The sequence below is a fragment of the Oryctolagus cuniculus genome, chromosome 1 (genome assembly GCF_964237555.1).
Source record: "Oryctolagus cuniculus chromosome 1, mOryCun1.1, whole genome shotgun sequence".
Taxonomy (NCBI): Eukaryota; Metazoa; Chordata; class Mammalia; order Lagomorpha; family Leporidae; genus Oryctolagus; species Oryctolagus cuniculus.
In genome coordinates this window covers 148036085-148057883 of record NC_091432.1, presented here as the reverse complement: position 1 = coordinate 148057883, position 21799 = coordinate 148036085, and the positions used below count along the sequence as shown (strand labels likewise).

The 21799-nt window shown below is 40.5% G+C and overlaps 1 protein-coding gene across 4 annotated transcripts in view; it reads left to right on the top strand.

Annotated features, from left to right (window-relative positions):
• Positions 1-16499, top strand: part of LOC103348430 (spermatogenesis-associated protein 31D4) — a 61153-nt gene extending 44654 nt beyond the window's left edge. For 2 of the 4 annotated variants that reach the window (XM_070050335.1, XM_051846849.2), the window contains exons 2-4: positions 11398-11443; positions 12030-12090; positions 12372-16499. In XM_070050335.1, coding sequence (XP_069906436.1) covers positions 11398-11443; positions 12030-12090; positions 12372-16449 — 4185 coding nt within the window. In that variant the 3' untranslated portion in view covers positions 16450-16499. Of the gene's footprint in view, positions 1-9793; positions 10120-10147; positions 11025-11397; positions 11444-12029; positions 12091-12371 lie in introns of those variants that run through there. The other 2 variants (XM_051846839.2, XM_008256748.4) reach the window with 2 other exon arrangements.
• Positions 16500-21799: the final 5300 nt, after the last annotated feature.

The following is a 21799-nucleotide window of genomic DNA, read 5'->3' as shown; positions in this document are numbered from 1 at the left end:
CCGCAAGGCAGAGGATTAGCCTGTTGAGCTGCAGCTCCGCCCCCCCCCTTAAGTTCTATTAATATTTATTTTATATATTTAGTGCTCAGATATTGTATACATTTATATTAACTATTGCTACAGCCTCTTGGTGAATTGATTCCTCCATCATTGTAAAAAATTCATCTCTTAACAGTTTTGACTAGAATTTTGTGTTTGTGTGTGCTAATAGTCCAGATAATTTTGCTGCTTTTTTGGTTATAAACTACATGGAAATCCATTTCCATCTCTTAGCTTTTAGCTTGATGTGTGTCCTTAAAGTTCAAGACAGTTTCTTATGGTTAATATATTGTTAGATTTATTTTTAAAGTTCATTCAGACACTCTATGCCTTTGATTGGAGAATTTAATCCATTTGCATTTATAGTAGTTTGTGATAGGTAAAAATTTACTATTTGCATTTTAAAATTATGTTAATAATCTTATAATGATTATATCATTATATTATTTGTTTCTTTCTTGCTGTCTTCCTTTGTGGTTGAATGATTTTTGTACTGATATGCTCCTGATTCCTTTCTCTTTATTTTCTGTGTATCTATCTTGATATGTTTATTCCTTTGTCATTACCATGAAGCTCACATTAAACATCTTGTAATTTTAATGGTCTATTTTATTTTGATAACGATTTTTCTTCAAAAAAATCTCTATATTTTAGCTTTTCCTCTCCATGCTTTCTGTTATTGATAGCATAATTTACACCTTCAAAATTGTATGTCCACTATTAAATTACTATAAGTATATTTTTAGCATTTTTTGCTTTGTAACTTTTCTGTGCATCAGCATTAAAATATTAAAATATTTTTATTTTGACTACATTTTTGTGTTTACAGTGAGTTTTGTACTTTTATTTTCATGTTGGTGTCCTTTCATGTACAATTCAAGAACTTCTTTTAGAATTTTATGTAAGGCATTTTGCTACCACAATATTCAAAGGACCCCTTTTTTTATGCATCTAGATTTCTGTGTAGGTGTCCAGTATTCCAAAAGTCTGGGCACGTAATTTTTTCTTGCTTTTGCAGTTGAGATGATAGCCCATTTTATGGATTTTACTATAATTAGAGTATGTATCTGTTCATAAAGCGCTTTTAGAATAAATGTTACTTCTCTTGGTACTCTTTACTTTTTTAGGAATAATTTGAAATGTGTATTGAGAAAGATGAACGTTTTCCCCTCCCTTCCTCATCTATGAACTCCTTTTTAGATAAAGCCGTCTATGAATCAGCATCGGGGAGGATAAGCAGATGACAATGTCTTGTTGTGCTGTTGGTGACAGCAAGAAGAGTTTGGGAGTCTCTCTAATTTCTGTACTTAAAATGCTTAATGACTATAAAGGTATAGAGCTGGAATTCCAATATTTTTTGTTCTGATCATGTTAACATGCCATCTTCATTGCCCTTCCTCAACCTGAGAATATCTGTTTATTAAATAATTACTGTATGTTAGATAGTGATCTCAAATATATGCACATCCATAAATACTCTTTTGTTTAATTCTGAAAGATAGGGAGGGAGGTGTTACTTTTCCATTAGGAGAAACACCTTGGCTGAAGCCACACAGAGCACAAAAGACACTTAGATTTTAATCCAAGTTATTCTTTTCATTTTTCTGCAGAAGAAATGTAGAGGAATGGCCATCTGTGGCAAGTAGGGGACACTAATAGGAGGAGAGAGATCCCACGGCTTCTTGAAAATGAGGATTTGGTAAAGTCAACATGAGGAGAAGAGAGTTTACTGATACTAATTTTTTAGATTGGTTGTATTATTTTTAAAAAATTAGGTTATAAATCCACATATTATGAAAATGTACCAGACTTAGTTTCTGAAAACATTACACTTTTTAATCCTAAAGTTAGTAGGTATAGATTGTTTGGGGAATCTCTTTGTACCACCTTTTATTTAAAAAAAAAAAAAAGTTAAAGTAGTGCTTACATAGGACAAGAAGACTCTCATTGTTCTACCCTTCTCCATCCTGGCATCTCTACAGGTACAGACTGTGCTTTTTGTTTTACATATGTAAGTACATATGTATAGACAGCCCAGTTTGATTTTTATTTAAAATTTTATCTTTATTCTTCTTGCTATGGCAGATAATTGATGACATGTGAGAACTGTGTTCCCTAACTCCATCCTACCATTTTTCTCCCCCATTCATATTTTGATAATTGTATCACTTATCCAACTTCTCATTTGTACACTATTTCTTGAGTTTATGACTACCCTGTCTCCATTTTTTTTTGGAAAAGGATATCTGTGTACTTTACAATACAAAGCAAATGATATTGTACAGCTCTTTATTTGTTTTGTCAAATACCAATTGAATATACTTTACCTGAAATGCTTGGTTGCAGAAGTGTTTCAGAATTCAGAACTTTTTGAATTTTGTAATATTTGCATAGACTATATCAGCTGAACATTTCCAATCCGAATAGTCAAATCTTTTTTTAAAAAAGACTTTATTTATTTGAGAGGTAGAGTTGCAGAAAGAGAGGGAGAGACAGACAGAAAGGTCTTCCATCCTCTGGTTCATTCCCTAGATGACCAGCCGAGACAGCTGGAGCTGAGCCAATCCAAAGCCAGGAGCCAGGAGCTTCCTGCGGGTCTCCCATGTGAGTACAGGGGCCCAAGGACTTGGCCCATCTTCTACTGCTTTCCCAGGCCATAGCAGACTGCTGGATCAGAACAGAGCAGCCAGGACCCAAACCGGCACGAATCTGGCATTCCAGCACCGCAAGCAGAGGCCCAGCCCACTATACCATAATGCTGGCCTGAAAAAAGTCCAAAATCTGAAATTCTCTGAGAAAAGGTTTGGATCTTGGAGGATTTCAGATTTTGTATTTTTGAATTAAGAATACTTTACCTGGACTTTTATTGTATTTGAATTTTTTTTGAAGATATTCCAGATCCTAATGATTCTGGCTATAATTTGCACAAACTATTTTATAGTATATCATCCTGGAATTTCCTTTTATGCATATTTTGGTTTGTTTCACTGTTCTTTATATGTTACATCTTTTTTCTTGTTTTTTACACTTGTTTTGCTTGAAAGCTTGGAGATACCTTCAAGCATCGTCTAAACGTTCTGAAGCCTTTTGTGTATGAAAATGGCAGTATCTTCCTTTTATTTTTCTCTGAAATTTTAGTGGGTTTAGAATTCCTGGAGCAAAACAGTTTATTCAGTATTTTGAAAATCTATGTACTCTCTACTGATGAAAAATTTAATTATGCCCTGAATTTCTGTTCCTTTGTAGATTCTGCTTCGTTTGTGCTCTATATTTGGTTTGTGTGCTCTCTCTGATATTAGTCTATGCCTTTGTTCTCAGATTTCATACAGGTTTGTTTAAGCATGAGTCTTCTGTTACCTTTTAAATTTTTTGAATTTGTGTTTCCTAGGCTCTGAGATTTTATTGCTAATTTAATGATACTCCCTTTCTTTTATCTAAGCTTTCTATAATTACAATTAATCAAATATTTGACTCTTTGAGTTTTTTTTTTCAATTTTGTTTAAGAGTGAGATTTTAAACCTTAGCATTTTATCTTTTCTCATTGCTTCCTGTCTTTCTATTGGACATATATCTTTTTTAAAAAATTTTTAAAAGGTTTATTTATTTATTTGAAAGAGTTACACATGGAGAAGGAAAGACAGAGAGAGAGAGAGAGAGAGAGAGAGAGAGAAAGAGGTCTTCCACCCGTTGGTTTACTCCCCAATTGTCTGCAGCTGCCTTAACTGCACTTATCCGAAGCCAGGAGCTTCTTCCGGGCCTCCCATACCGGTGCAGGAGCCCAAGGACTTGGGCCATCTTCTACTGCTTTCCCATGCCATAGCAGAGAGCTGGATCAGAAGTGGAGCAGCCATGACTCGAACTGGTGCCCATATGGAATGCCTGCACTACAGGCAATGGTTTTACCCACTATACCACAGCACTGGCCCCAGACATGTATCTTTTTGAATATCTGTTAGTATCTGCATTACATATTAAAATTAAAACAAAATTTCCTCCAAGGTTGAGTTTTCTATCTGATTACTTTGCTAATTCTTTTACATGTAGTAGAATTTATTCAGTGTTCAGTGGTTACCGGATACTTGTTCATGTTTGAGATGAGGAAATTTGAGCATAGGAGATGCTTGCCAAATGGCAGGCTTAGCTCTAATATGAATGGGTGGGATAGTTCTTGCGCTATGTAAGGGAGCCAGGCAAGTTGTTGATTATTCATGGGTAGAGATATTTAAAAAAAAAAGATTTATTTATTTGAAAGGCAGAGTTATGGAGAGAGATGAAGAGGGAGAAGGATAGGGAGGGAGGGGGTGAGAGGTTGAGAGAAGGAGAGGTAGGTTGGTCTTCTATCTGCTGGTTCATACCCCAAAAGGCCAAAACCAGGAGCCAGGAACTTCCTCCATGTTTCCCACATGGATGCAGGGGCCAAAGCACTTATGCCATCTTCCACTGCTTTCCCTGGCTCATTAGCAGGTAGCTGAATTAGAAGAGGAGCAGCAGGCACCCATATGAGATGCCAGTGTTGCAGGTGCAGATGCCAGGCACTTGAACTGGCACCCATATGAGATGCCAGTGTTGCAGGTGGCAGCTTTACACAGTGTACCACAATGCTGGGCCCCCAGAGATCTTTTTTTAACTTTACTTTTTCAGTCCACACTTTCAAGTCCCATTGGAGTATCTTCTACTTTTTTTTTCACTGTAAGTCTAGGATACTACTTCTTCTACCCCTGAAAGCCCCTCCACAGATATTCTAGTCCATACCTTTCTCTTTACTTTTTCCATTTATTGACATTCTTTTATTTCTTTTCTATTTTAGCTACTGTTGAAAGTCCCTCTTGTAAAGATGTCATTTTCTCTATTACAGATTTAAACCCATTTTATCAGGTTTAATAGAAGAAGGAAGGAGAAACATCTATTCTCAATTGGACACTTTTATCCAGAGTGTTTTCTTCATACCTTCCTTGGAAAGTCCTTGCTTTATATTTTCTGCTTAGGAGGAATAGCCAACCTTTTTAACCAATGAAATGATTCTCTTTTATGTGAAAACCTTTATGTTTGTTATATATTTTGGCCTTTTAGTTAAAAGCTCTTAAAAATGAAGATGCCATTTATCTACCAGGATGGAAATGAAATAATGAAATACCCATATTGAGTATCACTGTAGTATCCAGGTATAGCTATATTAATAGAATATGGTAGGGCTGTCATATTACCTCCCCCAGCTGTCCCAGGGTTATCTGAAATATAGGACAAGAGCTTGTACCATGGTTGGTTTGACATAGACAGATTTCTTGTCAGTGGTCGTATATTAATATGGCAAATCCTCCATTTCCCATCTGCCAAATTTTTTATCTTTTGAAAGTCTTCCAATCTAGTTCTTTGTGTCTAAATATGGGGAACCCTTCATTTACATTTCCTTGACAGAAGTCCAGACTTCTCATACTAGTTGTAATACTTTTGGGTTGTTCCATTTCTTGTTACTCTCTTCATTAGTGGATAGATTTTCCTAGTTGCTCTTAAACCCTGTATATATTTTACTAAATTATGTTGAATTCCTCAGAGGCTGTGGTTTCATATACTCATCTTTTCCCTCTTCCCTGGGAGTACATCTCAGCTCTGTTTGTTCAATATCCACCAATGTGTCATTGTGTTAGTCCATTTCTGTTACTAAAACAAAATACCTAAGGCTTCATGCTTTATAAAGAAATCACATTTATTTAGTTTCGGAGGCTGAAAGTCCCAAGATGGGGCAGCCCCATTGGTTTGATTTCTGGTGAGGGTTCCCTTGGTATAATATAGTGGCATAGCAGGAAAGGAAGTGGTTGTGTGCAGATTTGGGTGTTTTTGTTTTTGGTTAGTTGGGCTAATGGAATATCAATTTTGTTTATTTTTTCAAAGAACCAGCTCTTTGTTTCACTGATCCTATGTATTTTTTGTTTCAATTTTGTTTGTAGCATCCCTAATTTGAAATATTTCTTTTTCTAACTAATTCTGGGTTTGATTTGTTGCTTATTTTTTAGGTCCTTGAGATGTAATGATATTTCATGTATTTGGTCCATTTTCAATTTCTTGATGTAGGCACCAATTGCTATAATCTTCCCTCTTAATACTGTTTTCCTGTATCCAATGTTTTAATATGATGTATTGTCTTCATTTCCATAATTTTTTTTATTTCTCCTTGACCCACTGTTCTTCCAGGAACATGTTGTTCAGTTCCCATGTGTTTGCATATGTTCTAGAGATTCTTGAGTTGTTGATTTCCAGCTTCATTCCTTTGTGATCAGAGAAGATGCATGCTATGATTTTAATTTTTTAAAAATTTTTTGAGACTTGCTTTATGGCCTTCCAAATAATCTATCCTAAGAAAGTGCCATGCACTTTTGAGAAGAATATGTATTCTACAATTGTGGGATGAACAATTCTGTAGGTAACAATTATGTCAATTTGGTCTGTAGTATCAATGACTGTTGTGTCTTTGTTGATTTTCTGTCCATTGCTCAAAGTGGAGTGTTCAAGTCACCATTACTGTTGTATTGGAATCTATGTCCCCCTATAGATCCATTAGCATTTCTTTTAAATAGTCAAGTGCCTTGTAATTGATTGCATATATGTTTATTATAGTTACATCTTACTGCTGAACTGATCCCTTAATTATTATATTGTGCCATTCTTTGCCTCTTTTAACAGTTTTTTTAATAAGGTCTATTTTTTTTCTGATACTAGGATGGCTACATCTGCTCTTTTTTGGTTTCTGTTAGCATGGAATATCTTTTTCCATCCTTTCCCTTTCAGTCTGAGTGTATCTTTCTTGGAGAGATGTGTTTCTTGTAGGCAACAAATAGATGAGACTTGTTTTTTAATCCATTTATCCAGACTGTATCTCTTACCAGGAATGTTGAGGCTATTTGCATTCAAGGCTACTGTACATAACTGATGATTTGTCCCTAACATTTTTCCATAAACATTCCTATTATTTTCTTTGAATTTCCTTTGTACTTTTACTGGTAGATTTTCTGTGTTCATATTCTCTCATGATGACTATGTTTCTGTGTGTAGCACATCCATAAGCATCTTTTGTAATGCTGGATGAGTGTGGACAAATTCTTTCAATTTCTTTTTTGTTATGGAAGGCGTTTCTCTCGTGCACATTTAAGAATCTTTTGTTTATGTTTTACTGTAGAATCTCTTGTGCACATTTAAGAATCTTTTGTTTATGTTTTACTATGGAAAGTTTGACTATAATATGCATGGTGAAGATCATTTCTGGTCATGTCTTGTAGGAGTTCTATGTGATTTCTGTACTTGGACGACCCTTTCTCTCTCCAAATTAGGGAAGTTTTCTGCACTTATTTCACTAAATAGGCCTCCTAATCCATTCTCTTTCCATACCTTCAGGAACTCCTAAGACCTGTCTGTTGGGTCATTTGATAATATCCCATAAATCTCCAACACTGATTTTAATTTTCTAATTTCTGCTGCTTTTTTTTTTTTGGTCTGACTGTAAATTTTCAAGAGATTTGTCTATTTGTCTTCTTCTTGGATAGTCTTTCTTCTGCCTCACCAATCTGTGTTAAGTTTTCCACTTCATTTTTTATTTGATTTATTGAAGTCTTGCTTTCTAATATTTCATTTTATTCTTGTTAAAATTTCATTCACATTCTAATATATAAGAGTTGTTGTGTTCTTTTGTGGGCATCATGTTATCTTCCTTATTCTTGTTTCCTGAATTTCTGCATTCATTTTAGGTGCTTGTGGAGATAATTTTTGGTTTTTGTTCCACTGATGTCTTTTGTTTTGGGTTAAGTTCCTGTGGCTGAATGGTGTGTCTGCTCTTTCAGTGAATACCCAGGGGCATGTGCTTAATATGGCTAGGGAGTTCTGGTTAGTCCTCCAGGGTAGGGAGAGTATGTAGGGTTACACCAAAGTTGGTTGTGGTAGATCTTTATATATATATATATATATATATATATATATATATATCAGAGGTAAGGGTTTGAAAGCTCTGTCTGCAGGTGATCAATACCTGGGCATAGTCTTCAGTGGGTCCAATTCTCATCTGTGCTGCAACACAAAGTATCTGTGCAATTACCAGTATAAATATAGATCCCCCTTGCAGTGACTCACCTCAGGCAGTCAGGGAGCCCTGAACATGTGGAGTCACCCACGGTGACCCGTGTAGTGAGGGTGGATTTCACAATGTATCTAATAACAGGTCTAGCTAAAGAAGCCATGTTCATTTACCAGGAACAAAAACGAGTTTAACCTTGCCTTTGTCATGGCTAATAGATATCCCAGAATAGAGAGCTTGCAATGTCTCTCAAGTCCTAAATACACAGTGTGTGGGCTGGCTGCCCCCTAAACATGGCTAACATTGGCCCACTCTTCCTGGAAAGTAGGGATACAAGGGAGGGCCATACTTCTTAATAGGGAAGGAAGTCTTGGCCTCTCAGTGTCCAGATGTATCAACTAGATAGCAGAAATGGCTGTTCATCCTTCCTCCTTCCAAAGACATCAAGTAACAGAGTTGGGCCATAGGCATCCATTGAAAGGCTTCACAGTTTAAGAAAGACAGGAGTAATTAGGAGGTAATTCAGAGCACAGCTGTCATGACAAGATTTGAGTATATGCATAGGATAATGGGTGGGGGTAGGTGGGTGGATTTGGGGTGATTTAAACCTGACAACAGAAGCCTGAATAACTTGTTACAGGAAGGGTATTTTAGACATTTGTAGGGTGCTTATATAGAGCACACCTTCTCAAAGATCCCCTGCCCTCTCCCACATTGGCAAGGCACTGTAAGATCACTTTTCCTTGGTCCACAAAAATAATCAGGATGAGGAAAGGCGCCGTGGCATAGTAGGTAAAGCCAAAGCCTGCAATGCCAGCATCCAATATGAGCATGTGTTCAAATCCCAGCTGCTTTTCTTCTGATCCAACTCTCTGCTATGGCCTGGGAAAGGAGTGGAGGATGGCCCAAGTCCTTGGGTTCCTGCAACTGCACCTGCGTGGGAGACCTTGAGGGGCCTTCTGGCTCCTGGCTTTGGATTGCCCCAGCTCCAGCTGTGGCAGCCATTTGGGGAGTGAAATGGCTGATGGAAGACTTCTCTCTCTGCCTCTGCCTCTCTGTAACTTTGCCTTTGAAATAAAAAAAAAATCTTAAAAAAAATGAAAAAAAAAAAAAAGTAATCAGGACAGTCTGCATAAGATTAGATTCTGTTCCTAGAACCTGACTCTCCTAAGTCCCAGTCTGCCACCAAGGACCAAGGGGAACAATTATTTAGCACACTATTTCCTTCCTTGGTTTGAAAGAGTCACACATCTATTGATCTAGAGGCCCAGACTATCTGTACTTTAGAAACAGTTAGAAGTGGCCTTAAAACAACAAATAGAAGTGTAAAATGAAGTTTGAAAAGATTTTAGTTTTAGCTGGCGCCGCAGCTCACTAGGCTAATCCTCCGCCTTGCAGCCCGGCACACCGGGTTCTAGTCCCGGTCGGGGCGCCAGATTCTGTCCCGGTTGCCCCTCTTCCAGGCCAGCTCTCTGCTGTGGCCAGGGAGTGCAGTGGAGGATGGCCCAAGTCCTTGGGCCCTGCACCCCATGGGAGACCAGGATAAGTACCTGGCTCCTGCCATCGGATCAGTGCGGTGCATCGGCCGCAGCGCACTGGCCACGGCAACCATTGGAGGGTGAACCAATGGCAAAAGGAAGACCTTTCTCTCTGTCTCTCTCTCACTGTCCACTCTGCCTGTCAAAAAAAATAAAATAAAATAAAAAAAGGTTTTAGTTTTAAAAATTCTGGGTTGATTAGTCAAAGGATTATTTGTATATAGAGCATGTCTCAAAAGTCTTCATTCAGGGCTGGTGCTGTGGTGTAGTAGGTTAAGCCTTCGCCTGTGGTGCCAGCATCCCACATGGGCACTGGTTTGTGTCTCAGCTGTTCCTCCTCCCATCCAGCTCTCTGCTAATGGCCTGGGAAATCAGTGAAAGATGGCCCAAGTGCTTGGTCCCCTGCACCCACATAGGAGACCTAGAAGAAGCCCCATGCTCCTGGATTTCAATAGACCCAGCTCTGGCTGTTGTGTCCATGTGGTGAGTTAACCAGTGGGTACAAGACCCCTCTCTGTCTCTTCCTTTCTCTCTGTAACTCTGCCTCTGAAGTAAATATATAAATAAATGTCTTCATACAGTTTAAGCTATACTAACCAGAAAAATAAGTGCTAAATATAGTCCAACATTGCTTGAAGTCATTATATATATTTATTTTACACTTATGTGTTTTGTGCCTGTTGAATTATGAGCCCCTCTGAAGACAGTAAAGGCTGAAACAAACAAAATAGTACTTAGCATTCATAAGACTAAACAAGTAAAATGAACCTAAATTTTGAATCTGGGTTGGTGTAAGGCAAAAGCAGTATAGCAGGTGGATTCGGTGATATATGTGATCTTAAGAGTATACATGTCTGGGTACAAGCAAAAATTCAGACTTTCAAGGCTGTGGAATTGGTGAGCTTTAAGTCAAGGGCACCTAATAGTAAAATGGACTCAGGTCACATGTGAATTATAGATAGAAATTTGACATAGGATAGGGGAAAGCATGGAGTTTGAAGATAGAGTGAAAGGGCTGGGCAAGCAGATCTACTGGGCTCTAGGAAGGGGCGGGGCTGTGGGCACATCATGATGTCATCCTCTCTAGCCTCAGATTCCCTTTGTGACTCATAATCTGTGATGCAGAGCTGGAATTATATAGTCAAGGGCTTGAACCCTCAACCCTCAGTTGCCTCTCAGCAGCATTGCGATTCAGATAATGGATGGAGTACGTCCTCTCATTTTTGAAGAGCCATTCTGAGCTGTGGCTGAGCTTCAGTTCGATTTTTATTGATAGCAGCCTCAACTACACTCTTATTAGTGGGTTGGGGTTGATCTTTTTGTACCTGAGCTACCTGGTATTAAAGCTATTTTTCACAACCATCTGGAAAAATAAGACCACCAAAAAGGTAAGGAACTATGGGTGAACTCCAAGAAGGATGTTGATGTTGCTGTTGTTTCCCATTTCTGTTCTCTCATATCTAAACGAGTTTGATTTCCTCATAGAGAATCCAGAGATGGGAAGTCTGAGGAAGGACACAGCACCACCTTCCTTTGGGGCAGAGGCTAGGCAGGGATAGGTTTGGGGGAAACAAAGGCTTACAAGTGAAGCTCATGGACCACCTATCTGGTATGGTGGAGGTTTCCAAGTTAAAATCCTACCTGTAAATATTAGTAATGTAAGTAATACATGTCTATAATTTAAAATGAAGAGACATTTGGGGTGGTAAAAAGAGGAAGAGAAGTGAAACTAGTACCTCATTCTTTACTTTTTGTTCTTAGTGTCGGGGTAGAGCCAAGAGGCGGCAGAAAGGTGGAACATTTAGAGGTAAGATTCTCTCTGTTCACATTGATCTATGCAAGGGTGATCCTTCCTGTTTTAGATCCAGGGCCTCTGAGAATGTCAGTTGCTATATACAGTCTGTCTGCGAAAACAGAATACTCAGAGGAGAAACTCCTGGAAAAGACAGTCATACCTGAGACATTTCTCAGAGTTCTTCCTTAGCCCACCTGTGGGCAGGAATCAGATGCATGGACAACAGTTACTGCCCAAAATGTGATGAGGTGAGAAATAAGTATGGACTACTAGTGTCATGTAGTCAGAACTTCAGTCTCCTGCCTTTATAGATGCTCTTTGACTTCTCGGGTACTCACATTCTTTACTGAGTACTCCGCTGATATCTGTGCTTCACGTGGTGAGTTTTGGCATCACACTGTATAACATATGTGAAAGTACTTTATAAATATTGCCACATACACATGCAAGTCTTATTATTATCATTGACAATCTTTCCATAACTACTGATTCTTGGAGCATTCAGAATTTATCCCCAGGGGCTCTCATAGAGGGATTCCTATATGATTCTTATTGCTTCTACTTTAATTACATATGTTCTACTCTCCTGATGTCCTAGGTTCAAGGATTAACAAGAAAGAAGCAGAGGAGGGATGGAAGCTTCTTTCTGTTTTGAAAAGGTGATTAATCTTTCCTCTTTTTTCCTGGTCCTTTTTTTTTAAAAAAACATGTTCCATATATTCCAGGGATCAGTGAAGCCTGCCATTATGATGTGAGGCAGGTAGCCATAGGAATGGAATGTGATAAAAGCCTCAGGGAGGGGCTACAGAGTTAGTGTGATATCAAAAATGTGAGGTGATGGGAACAGTAGGCTTGGGCTATCCCTATCCCCACTAGGCCTGCAGACCCTCCTTTCCATGTTCTGGTCTTGACCACAGCCTTTTCTTCCTGTTTCCTGTAGACCCCAGAGCCAACATCAAGATATCACCAGCTTCCGTCACCTGCTGTGTCCAGACCCTCACTGTACGGTGTGTAACAGAGTGGCTGCCAAAGTCAGTCGACTGCTGTCGCTGGGGAAACTGATAGATGATACTTCCTCTGTGCATTATATGGCTTCCTCAGCTTCTGTGATTAAGACCTCATTGACTGTGACATCTGGCCACTCAAAAACTCATCCAAGAGGCCAAAAGTCAGCCTCTTTGCGTGTGCCATCTCCACCTCCCCCTTCTACTGTCTCACTTAACCATGTTGCTTCTTTACCTGATTTACTGTCCCCCGACCCACCAGCTGACTCAGTACCATCAGAGCCTATTCCTCCCTTGGCTTCAAAACTCCCAGTGGACCCTTTCCCACCCCAACCTGTTGCTCTTTGCCCTCCCACACCACATCACTCTCAGAGATCAGATCATGATCTGCATCCAGAGATTGCTCTGTCTGTAATGAATAGCCCTGATGGGTTGTCAACTGATATTCCAACAGTCAGTGAAATTGACCATTCAATGCCAGAATCATCCTGGCAGCAGGACCGGGTCAAGGATGCCAAAGACTTGTCCTCTTCCAACGTAGAACAAGATAGTATCAAGCATGAGCTTGTTGATGGCCAATCTTCTGAGACCTCTTGCACAGAATGTGCATCCAACTTTGTAGAACCCACTAACTGCTTGTTACTCAGCCATGACAATCTGGCACTCTTGGAGAAACAAGTAAGAAAGAGGGGTGACTTCCTGATCCAGAAGGAAAGGGAAAATAAAATGCAACCATTTCTAAAACAACTTAGTTCAGACCACCAACTGAATACTTCAGAGTCAAGTGCTGATAGACATGAGTCAGCAGTCAGTCCAGACCACCAACTGTATATATCAGAGCCAATGGTAGAGTCAGATGCTGATAAGCATGACTCAGCAGTCTCTCTTTATTTTGGAAACAGCAAAGGCAAACCAGAGGAGCTGCAGATGAACCAGCAATACTTTTGGGGTCTTCCATCTTTGCACAGTGAGTCCTTGTGCTCAATTATCCGTCATTCAGATGACTGTCCCTCTACTTTGGTCATCTTTAATGGAATCTCCAAAGCTTCCACATCTCAAGGATCTTTAGGACTTTCCAATTTCCAACCTCTGATCTTGCCTGAGATCCAAACTCAATCCTCAACTAAAACTGTCTCCCAATCACAGTCACAACATGCTACTCCGGCACAGTCTCAGTCCAACCTTCAATCTCCAATCTCAATGTTACCAACATCTCCCGATTTCCAGCTTAGGATCTGTGGAGTGTGCTTCCATAGACCTCATAATGAGGCACAGTGTCTCATGCAATCTGAACTTCATCAGCTAGAATACAATGTGCTACAGAAAGAACAGGAACGTTTGTGGGGTTTACCCTCTGTGGTCAAAACATCTCGGGAATACCTTTGTCCTCCCCCTCCCAATGTTTCATTGGTGAGCCAGTCCTCCAAAATCCATGTTCCAATCTCCATCATTCCTGGAGATTACCCTCTGAGCAGTGAGCTTCGTAAGAAATTTGAGTACCACCTTAGAAAGAGACTCATTCAACACCGATGGGGCCTACCCCGCAGGGTCAATGAGTCTCTGACACTGATTAATCCTGAGAGAGATGTTCCTGAAATACATGCATCAAAGAGTCTTCACAGACTCAAATGGATATCTTTGTTGAAGGAACAGAGTAGCAACAATTTAAGGAATTCTGAATCGAGCCAACTTCCAATCTCCGATGAGACAAGCTCAGAAGAGTTTCAGTCAGATAACGAAGAGAAGGACCATCAGAGACACAGCCCAAAGAATGGCCCTAGTGATCATCTATTGAGTGACCCAGAAGGATACTCAGATAAGAGTTTAGGGTCTGACTCTGAGAAAGATCAAGGAAGTCATACAGTGAGTCTGTATGGGAATGATTCAAGGGCCTCAGGGATAAGTATAAATCAGAAACAACTAGAAAATGCACTCAAAGAACATTTAAATAAGAAAAGTGAAGAAATAAAAGAGGGTAGACTTCCTGAGACTGTTCATAGTTCATGGCATGCCCTTAAGCAGACAATATCTTTTGCTGAGAAATCTCACAGTGAAAAACAGATAGATGGGGCATCATCTGTGAGAAACTTTAACTTGAACACTTCCCAGGAGATTTATTTCTTGGCTTCTGGCAAACTAAAGATGCTGGAAGACCATATAAGCAGTTTCTACATAAGGATGAAGTATGGCCTTCCCACCAGGGTCCTTGAATCCATACACATCTTCAGCAACAGAGAGGACTCATCTTCTTCCTTAGGCCATTCCTGTTGTTCCTCCCAAGATTGCCTTAGTTCTGGGATGCATTCCAAAGTTATGGTATCCAGGTCACTCGGTAGGAGCTCTACAGCTTTGTGTAGAGACAAATTGAAGATGAGAAAGTCAGCACCCAATCTGGATCATCTGCTTCCTGCTGAATCACCTGTTGGGAAGGGAGGACAGGGGGACCTGAGACCACTGTCCCCAAAGGGAAAACAGGAGCTTTATGGCAGACAGACTTGTCCGTGCATCACAGACAAAGAAATTAAGAAAGAGACTGGACCAGACAATAGACACAGCCCAGTGCTGGTGTCCACAAGTCATGATGGGACTGGACCTGAGCCAAAGGATAAGAGAGTGAGTTCCAGCAACAAAGAAAGGCTTCAGGCTCCCAAAGTAAAGACTTCAGAATACTTCCCAAGGTTTAACAAGTCTAGAGAGATATTTAAGGCAAAGGAGCTCCTTGCTCTTCGATCAAAATCTGCCAATGCTTTGACAACCAGCAAGTCAGGGGACTTTGCAGCAGTAGATGAGAAAACAAAGAAAGAAAAAACTACCCTGGCTACTGAAATTCCCTCACCAACATCAGTTTCCCAGGATCCTAAACTATCAGACTTTAGAAAGCACTTGCTGAGTGAATTAAAGTCAAAATTGGAGGACAGGGATCATAGCCCTGTTCAAGGCCAGTCCACAGATACGGCTGATGCCTCAGATAACTTGATTTCCAAAACCTTGCTGACTCATGCCCAGGGTGTCTCCAATGGGAACATGGCAGGTTCTCAGGTTATGCATGCACATTTGGACAACACACCAGTCAGCATGGAACAGCATCAGGAGCCCTGGGTCCCTAAGCATATCTTGCAGAACTGCTGGGATAAGAATGTCCCTCCAAATTCAAAGAGACTGCATCATTTGCGACCAAAAACAGGAGAGCTTGGTGAAGGGGATGCAGGGTTGGGGACACCACAACCCAGTAGGAAGAGCTGCCCTGGTCAAGACAGGGCATTGAAGAAGATGTTTGGAAGCAGATCTTCCCCAACCTCGTCACTGAAGGATCAGCCTCCTCCTGAAAATCTGTTCCAAAAACAGATAAAAAAATGTTTGCAATGGATTTGTCCTAGCAGCACAAACAAAGGGCAAGAAAGTTTCCTTGGAAAGGGGACTTCCCTACCATCGTCTGTGCAGAGCCAAAGCAAAGTTAATAGTAGAGCTGCCTCTACTGGCAACACCAAAACTCTGCAAGTGAAGACACACATTGGCAAGGTGTTAGATGTGAAACCAGGGAGTAGCCATGGTGTCAGAATCACCTGCCCCCAAGAATCACGTTTCTCTCCGACAAAGCCTGTGAAAACTCTTAAGGCACAATTGCAGGCCCAGGCAGATACTGTCCAGGGACATCCTTTTAACTATAAAGCTTCTTCCTATAATGTGAAAAGTACCAAGGCATGTAGCCAAAAAGCACCCTTGGCTGACCAAAATTACCCATTGAAGAATGTACTGACCACAGACAGGGTGAGACGGTCCCAGAAAGTCGTGGCATTCAAGGATCAGCCACTATCGCAGAGGCATCTGGCATCCATGCCCAACAAAGAGTTCCTGCCCCATCCAAACCATACCTGTAGGCGTCTAGCCGGCCAGGTGTCTCAAACCACACCTACATTTTCTGAAGGCACTGTATTGGGAGATCTGTCTCTACTCTTCAAACATAAAATGCTCCTGCAGCATTTCCAGGGAGGAAGATTTCCTTTTCCCAAATAGTTTATGCCTTGTTGAACACACTGATTTTCCACAATAAATATTCTAAAGATTGTTGTCTTTTATGTGTACTATTTTGAAGACATGGGATTTGAGTAACATAGGGTTTATACTTAGGAAAAGGAAGTAATTAGTTCAGCACTTACTCATCATCTCTTTTGGCTTCTATATGATAACAGTCCACTGGAGCTCTAGGGGGATGGTTATCAAGTGTCCCTTAAGGCCCTTCCATCCCCAGAGAAGTCTGAGTACATGTACGCTCTTTCCTAGTCTGTACGATAGTTTTGGTAGCCCATATACCCTCCCCATCACTGACTATTTCTTGGCCTCTGGAGGATTAAGGGAGGTAAGTCATCATATCTGAAGAGGGTCAAAGTCACATATCTTTTCCAGAAAATTGTGCTTAATCTTATTTTTTTTAAAATAATTTAAAATAACTGTCAATGAGTAGAGGATGACACAGGTGGGTGAACTTGGCCTCAGGTGTGGTTGAAGATTACTGCTATAGTAGACATGGGACTGATTGGGTTAAGGTCTAGGAACATATTATTGTTGGTTGAGAATCTGTCATGAGAGGTATAATAATGCATTGGGAAACCATACTTTGGGGCATTAATGTTTTCCTACTAGAAAATAGGCTTATGAAGGTAGCTCCCTGCCCTGGGTATTTCTTCAGGCTGGCTGAATTGATTACATTTTTTGCAGGGCAAAATAATCCCCTAGATATTGGTGGTGGGAATGTGGAACAATTACCTAACTGCTAGGGCAAAGTAAGGTTGAATGTAAGGACAAAATTCCTTAGAATAAGTGGGAAATTATGGGGGAAAATGAATAGGAGCGAAGGGATGACCTTGCCAATAGAAGGAAATTTATGTCCCATTATCCCCACCTCCTGACCCTATTCTACTTTCCCAATCTGACCCAGGCACTACTTCCATAGGGCTGATAAGGGGCTGCAGAGATTACTCATGCTACATCAGAATGTACATGATGCTCTTCTTAAAGTGTTAGAATTGTATTCACAGGGCTGTTGTCATCATGGCATCCCTTTAGGAAAGCTGGTTTTGGTGCTGACTTTCTATTAACACATGACAACTACTGCCAGATCTGCCCTTAGTGTATCCATCACCTATCTAGTTGGAGATGCCACCTTTGATCTTGGTGAGCTAATGGAGTCATGATGGATTCCCCCAGAATATTCCTCTAGGCCATGATCCAGAGGTGAATACTGGTCGATGAATCAGGGTAACATATTTGAGGGGGCTCCTTGCACTGCCAAATAATGCTCTTTTTGACCAAGACTGAGCATATCTGTACCCTTAAAATAGGGATCTGGAGGGATGGAACCTTCACTTATACAAACTGGGAATCAAATTGGGTGAATGGGGCCAGCATTGTGGTACAATGTATTAAGCTACCTGTTGTGATAACAACAGCCCATATCAGAGTGCCAGTTCTAGTCCTGGCTCGTCTACTTTCAATGCAGCTCCTTGATAATATGACTAAGAGAGTAGCAGATGATGATTCAAGTACTTGGGCCCCTGCCGCCCATGTGGGAGACCCAGATGAAGTTTTGGGCTCCTAGCTTTTGCCTTGCCATGACAGCTCTTTGGAGGTTGAGCCAGCAGATTGATGATATGTGTCTCTGTCTCTCTTTCATTCTGTAACTCTGTCTTTATTTTTAAAAGATTTTTTTTTAAATTAAGAGCTACAGAGAGGGAGGGAGGGAGGGAGGGTGGGAGGGAGGGAGATAATCTTCCATGTGCTGGTTCACTCCCCAGATGGCCCCAAGAGCCAGTGTGAGACCAGGCTGAAGTGAAGAGCCAGGAGCTTCAACCATGTCTCCTGCATGGGTGGCAGGGTCCAAACAGCATCCTCCACTGCTTCTCCAGGCTATTAGCAGGGAGTTGTATTGGAAGTAGAGCAGTCAGGACATGAATTGGCACCCATACGGGATGCCCGCACTTTACCTGCTAACACTACAACACCAGCCCCACACTCTGCTTTTCAAATAAGTAAATGATAAACAAAACATTGGACAATTTCCTAGAAGGCACTTAAGGTCGTTTTTACAGTAAAAAGTTGGAAATTCTTGGTGTCAAAATAAAACAAATATAAAACCTGTTTACTGCAGCCCCCTCCACCATAATTCTATCTTCTTATCCGGAGTTAGGCCATTTAACCTTCATTGTCTGAAGCCTAACTCTGCAGAATCTGTGGAGATCCTGGGATGGTAAAAATGTGGGATGAGGCCCATGGCAAGGAACTGGAAGAGGTGGAGATCAGTGGAGGAACTAATATCCATGTGGATTGACAAACCAATAACTTGGAGACCTCTACTCTTCCATCTAGAGTCTTACTCCAGTTAAGTTACTGCCGCACCCCAGAGTTTACCACTGGAATGTAATATAGTCTAAGCCAAATTAGGTGCACAGTATTACAGTTCCTTAACCACACAGACAACATAACATTAAAAGGAACTGAGGCCGGCACCGCAGCTCACCAGGCTAATCCTCCGCCTTGCGGCGCCGGCACACCAGGTTCTAGTTCTGGTTGGGGCACCGGATTCTGTCCCGGTTGCCCCTCTTCCAGGCCAGCTCTCTGCTGTGGCCAGGGAGTGCAGTGGAGGATGGCCCAAGTACTTGGGCCCTGCACCCCATGGGAGACCAGGAGAAGTACCTGGCTCCTGCCATCGGATCAGCGTGGTGTGCCGGCCGCAGTGCACCGGCCGCGGTGGCCATTGGAGGGTGAACCAATGGCAAAGGAAGACCTTTCTCTCTGTCTCTCTCTCTCACTGTCCACTCTGCCTGTCAAAAAAAAAAAAAACAAAACAAAAAACAAAAAAAAAAAACCAGTACAAGTGGACAAACCCTGAGATTGCTAAGAAAATGTTTTCAAATATTTAGAAGAAATTTTTTCCTTTTACGTATTTAAAATAAGTTATTTTGCATCCAGCTATACTTAGTAGATGAACTATACTAATAATTCATGTCCTTCCTAAAATGCCACTAAACGTAAAGGATTATAACAGAAGTTCCTTGATTTCATTATTCATAAAGGAAGTAGAAAACCACTATGAAATGCTATGTCACACCTACTAGATTGATCACAATTAACCAGATAACTGGGGTATGCATTTGGCACAACGAGTTGAGGCACTTCTTGGGATGCTCACATCCCACATCCAAGTGTTATGTTTGAATCTGGCTCTCTCATCTCTCTCTCTTTTTTTTTTTTTTAAAGCAAATATGTGTTTCTTATGGCTTCTTCTTTAAGATTTATTTTACTTATTTGAAAGACAGAGTTACAGAGGTGTAGAGAAAGAGAGGTCTTCCATCTGCTAGTTTACTCCTCAGATGGCTGCAATGACTGGAGCTGCGCCAATCTGAGCCAGGAACCAGGAGCCTCTTCTGGGTCTGCACGTGGATGCAGGGGCCCAAGGACTCAGGCATATTCTACTGCCTTCCCTGGCCATAGCAGAGAGCTGGTTCATAAGAGGAGCAGCAGGGACAAGAACCGGCACCCATATAGGCTGCTGGTGCCCCAGGCCAGGGCTTTAACCCACTGTGCCACAGTGCCAGCCCCTCTTCCTCCTATTACCTAACTTCCTGCTAATGTGAACTCTGGGAGGCAGCAGGTGATGACTCAAGTATTTGGGTCCCTACCACTCACTTCAGTGATCTGGATGGAATTCCAGTCTGTTAGCTTTGGCTTGGCCCATTGTTACGAGCATTTGGGCAGAAAACCTGCAGATGGAAGATCTCTCCCTATCTGTTTCTCTGTTTCTGTTTGTCTCCCTGTCTTTCAAATAAAATGAAAACAAATAAATAAAAACTGAGGAAAAAAAGCAGTTACTAAGATTTGAGAAAATATATAGAGATACAAAGTCTTACATACTGCTAAAGAGAATGAAAACTCTGTTTTGGAAAACAGTTTGACAGTTTTTTAAAATAGTAAACACCCTGGCTCCTGCCATCGGATCAGCGCGGTGCACCGGCCGCAGTGCACCGGCCACGGCGGCCATTGGAGGGTGAACCAACGGCAAAGGAAGACCTTTCTCTCTCTCTCTCTCTCACTGTCCACTCTGCCTGTCAAAAAAAAAAAAAATAGTAAACACAGAGTTGCCATTTAAGCCAGCAGGTTTTCTCCTAGGCATTGTACACAAGTGAAATTAAAAATTATGCACACAGAAATGGCACATCAGTATTCACAGCAGCAGCATTCATAGCAGCCAAAATGTGGAAGCCACACAAATGTCCATCAACTGATGAATGGATAAGCAAAGTGTGGCACATATATACAATGAAATATAATTCAGCCATAAAAAGGAAACATTGATCAATGCTACAAGAAGAATGAACCTTGAGAAACATTAACCTAAGTGAAAGAAGTCAGTTGCAAATGACCACATTCCATCCTTATGAAATATCCAGAATAGGATAATTGATAGACACAAAGTATATTAGTTGTTTATGAGGGCTGGGAGATGAAATGCGAGGGGTTAATAACTAAAGGGTATGCAATTTTCTGTTGAAGTCATGAAATTGTTTTAAAATTGGTTCAGGTAATGAATGTTAAACTGTGAGAAAAAAATCTGTGAATTATATATTTTCATGGATATATGCATTAATTTCAATACAACTGTTAGCAAAAAAAATTTTTTTTAAATAATTTTGAGGATGGCGAGAAGGGGAGAGGGTCCCACAAAAGAGGATAAACAGATGTGGAAGAAGGAAATCCAGTAGAGAAGGCAATAGAAATGGCACAGAAGAAAATCTAGAAATCAATTCACATCTTAAAAGCCCAAGGACACATGACGTCGTACCATGTAAGAACGAGATTAGTGGTTACATGCTGTAAACATGGTTTCATAAAACGTTGATTCTCTTTGGTTTTACATTATGCATCATTAGGAAAAAACTCTTTCTTGGATGCTCCTTTCCAGTATTATGCAAAATCATGCTGAAACATTAACTGCTTCAAATGCAGACCCCAGGATTTTGCCTGGGGCAGAATCTGAGACAACTGGCTGTATATAGCTGTGGCAGCTGTGGGAATGAAAGGTAAAAATCACTAAAGTTAGGTAAAACTCAGGAAAACATAGTCAAGATCCATGTAAGGAAATGTGTATGTGTCAAGCTAATTATATTTGCAGAAAAGTTACATGGATTCAGATTTACCTATTATTAACATTTTGATCAATTTTCCATTTCTTCTGTCTCCTTCCTTCCTTCCTATCTTTCCTCACCCTTTGTGCATGTGTGCAAAAAATACATTCCTGAGCATTTGAGAATACATTTCATACATGATGCACTTTTCCTTGAGTATTTCATTGTGTACTTCTTAAACAGAG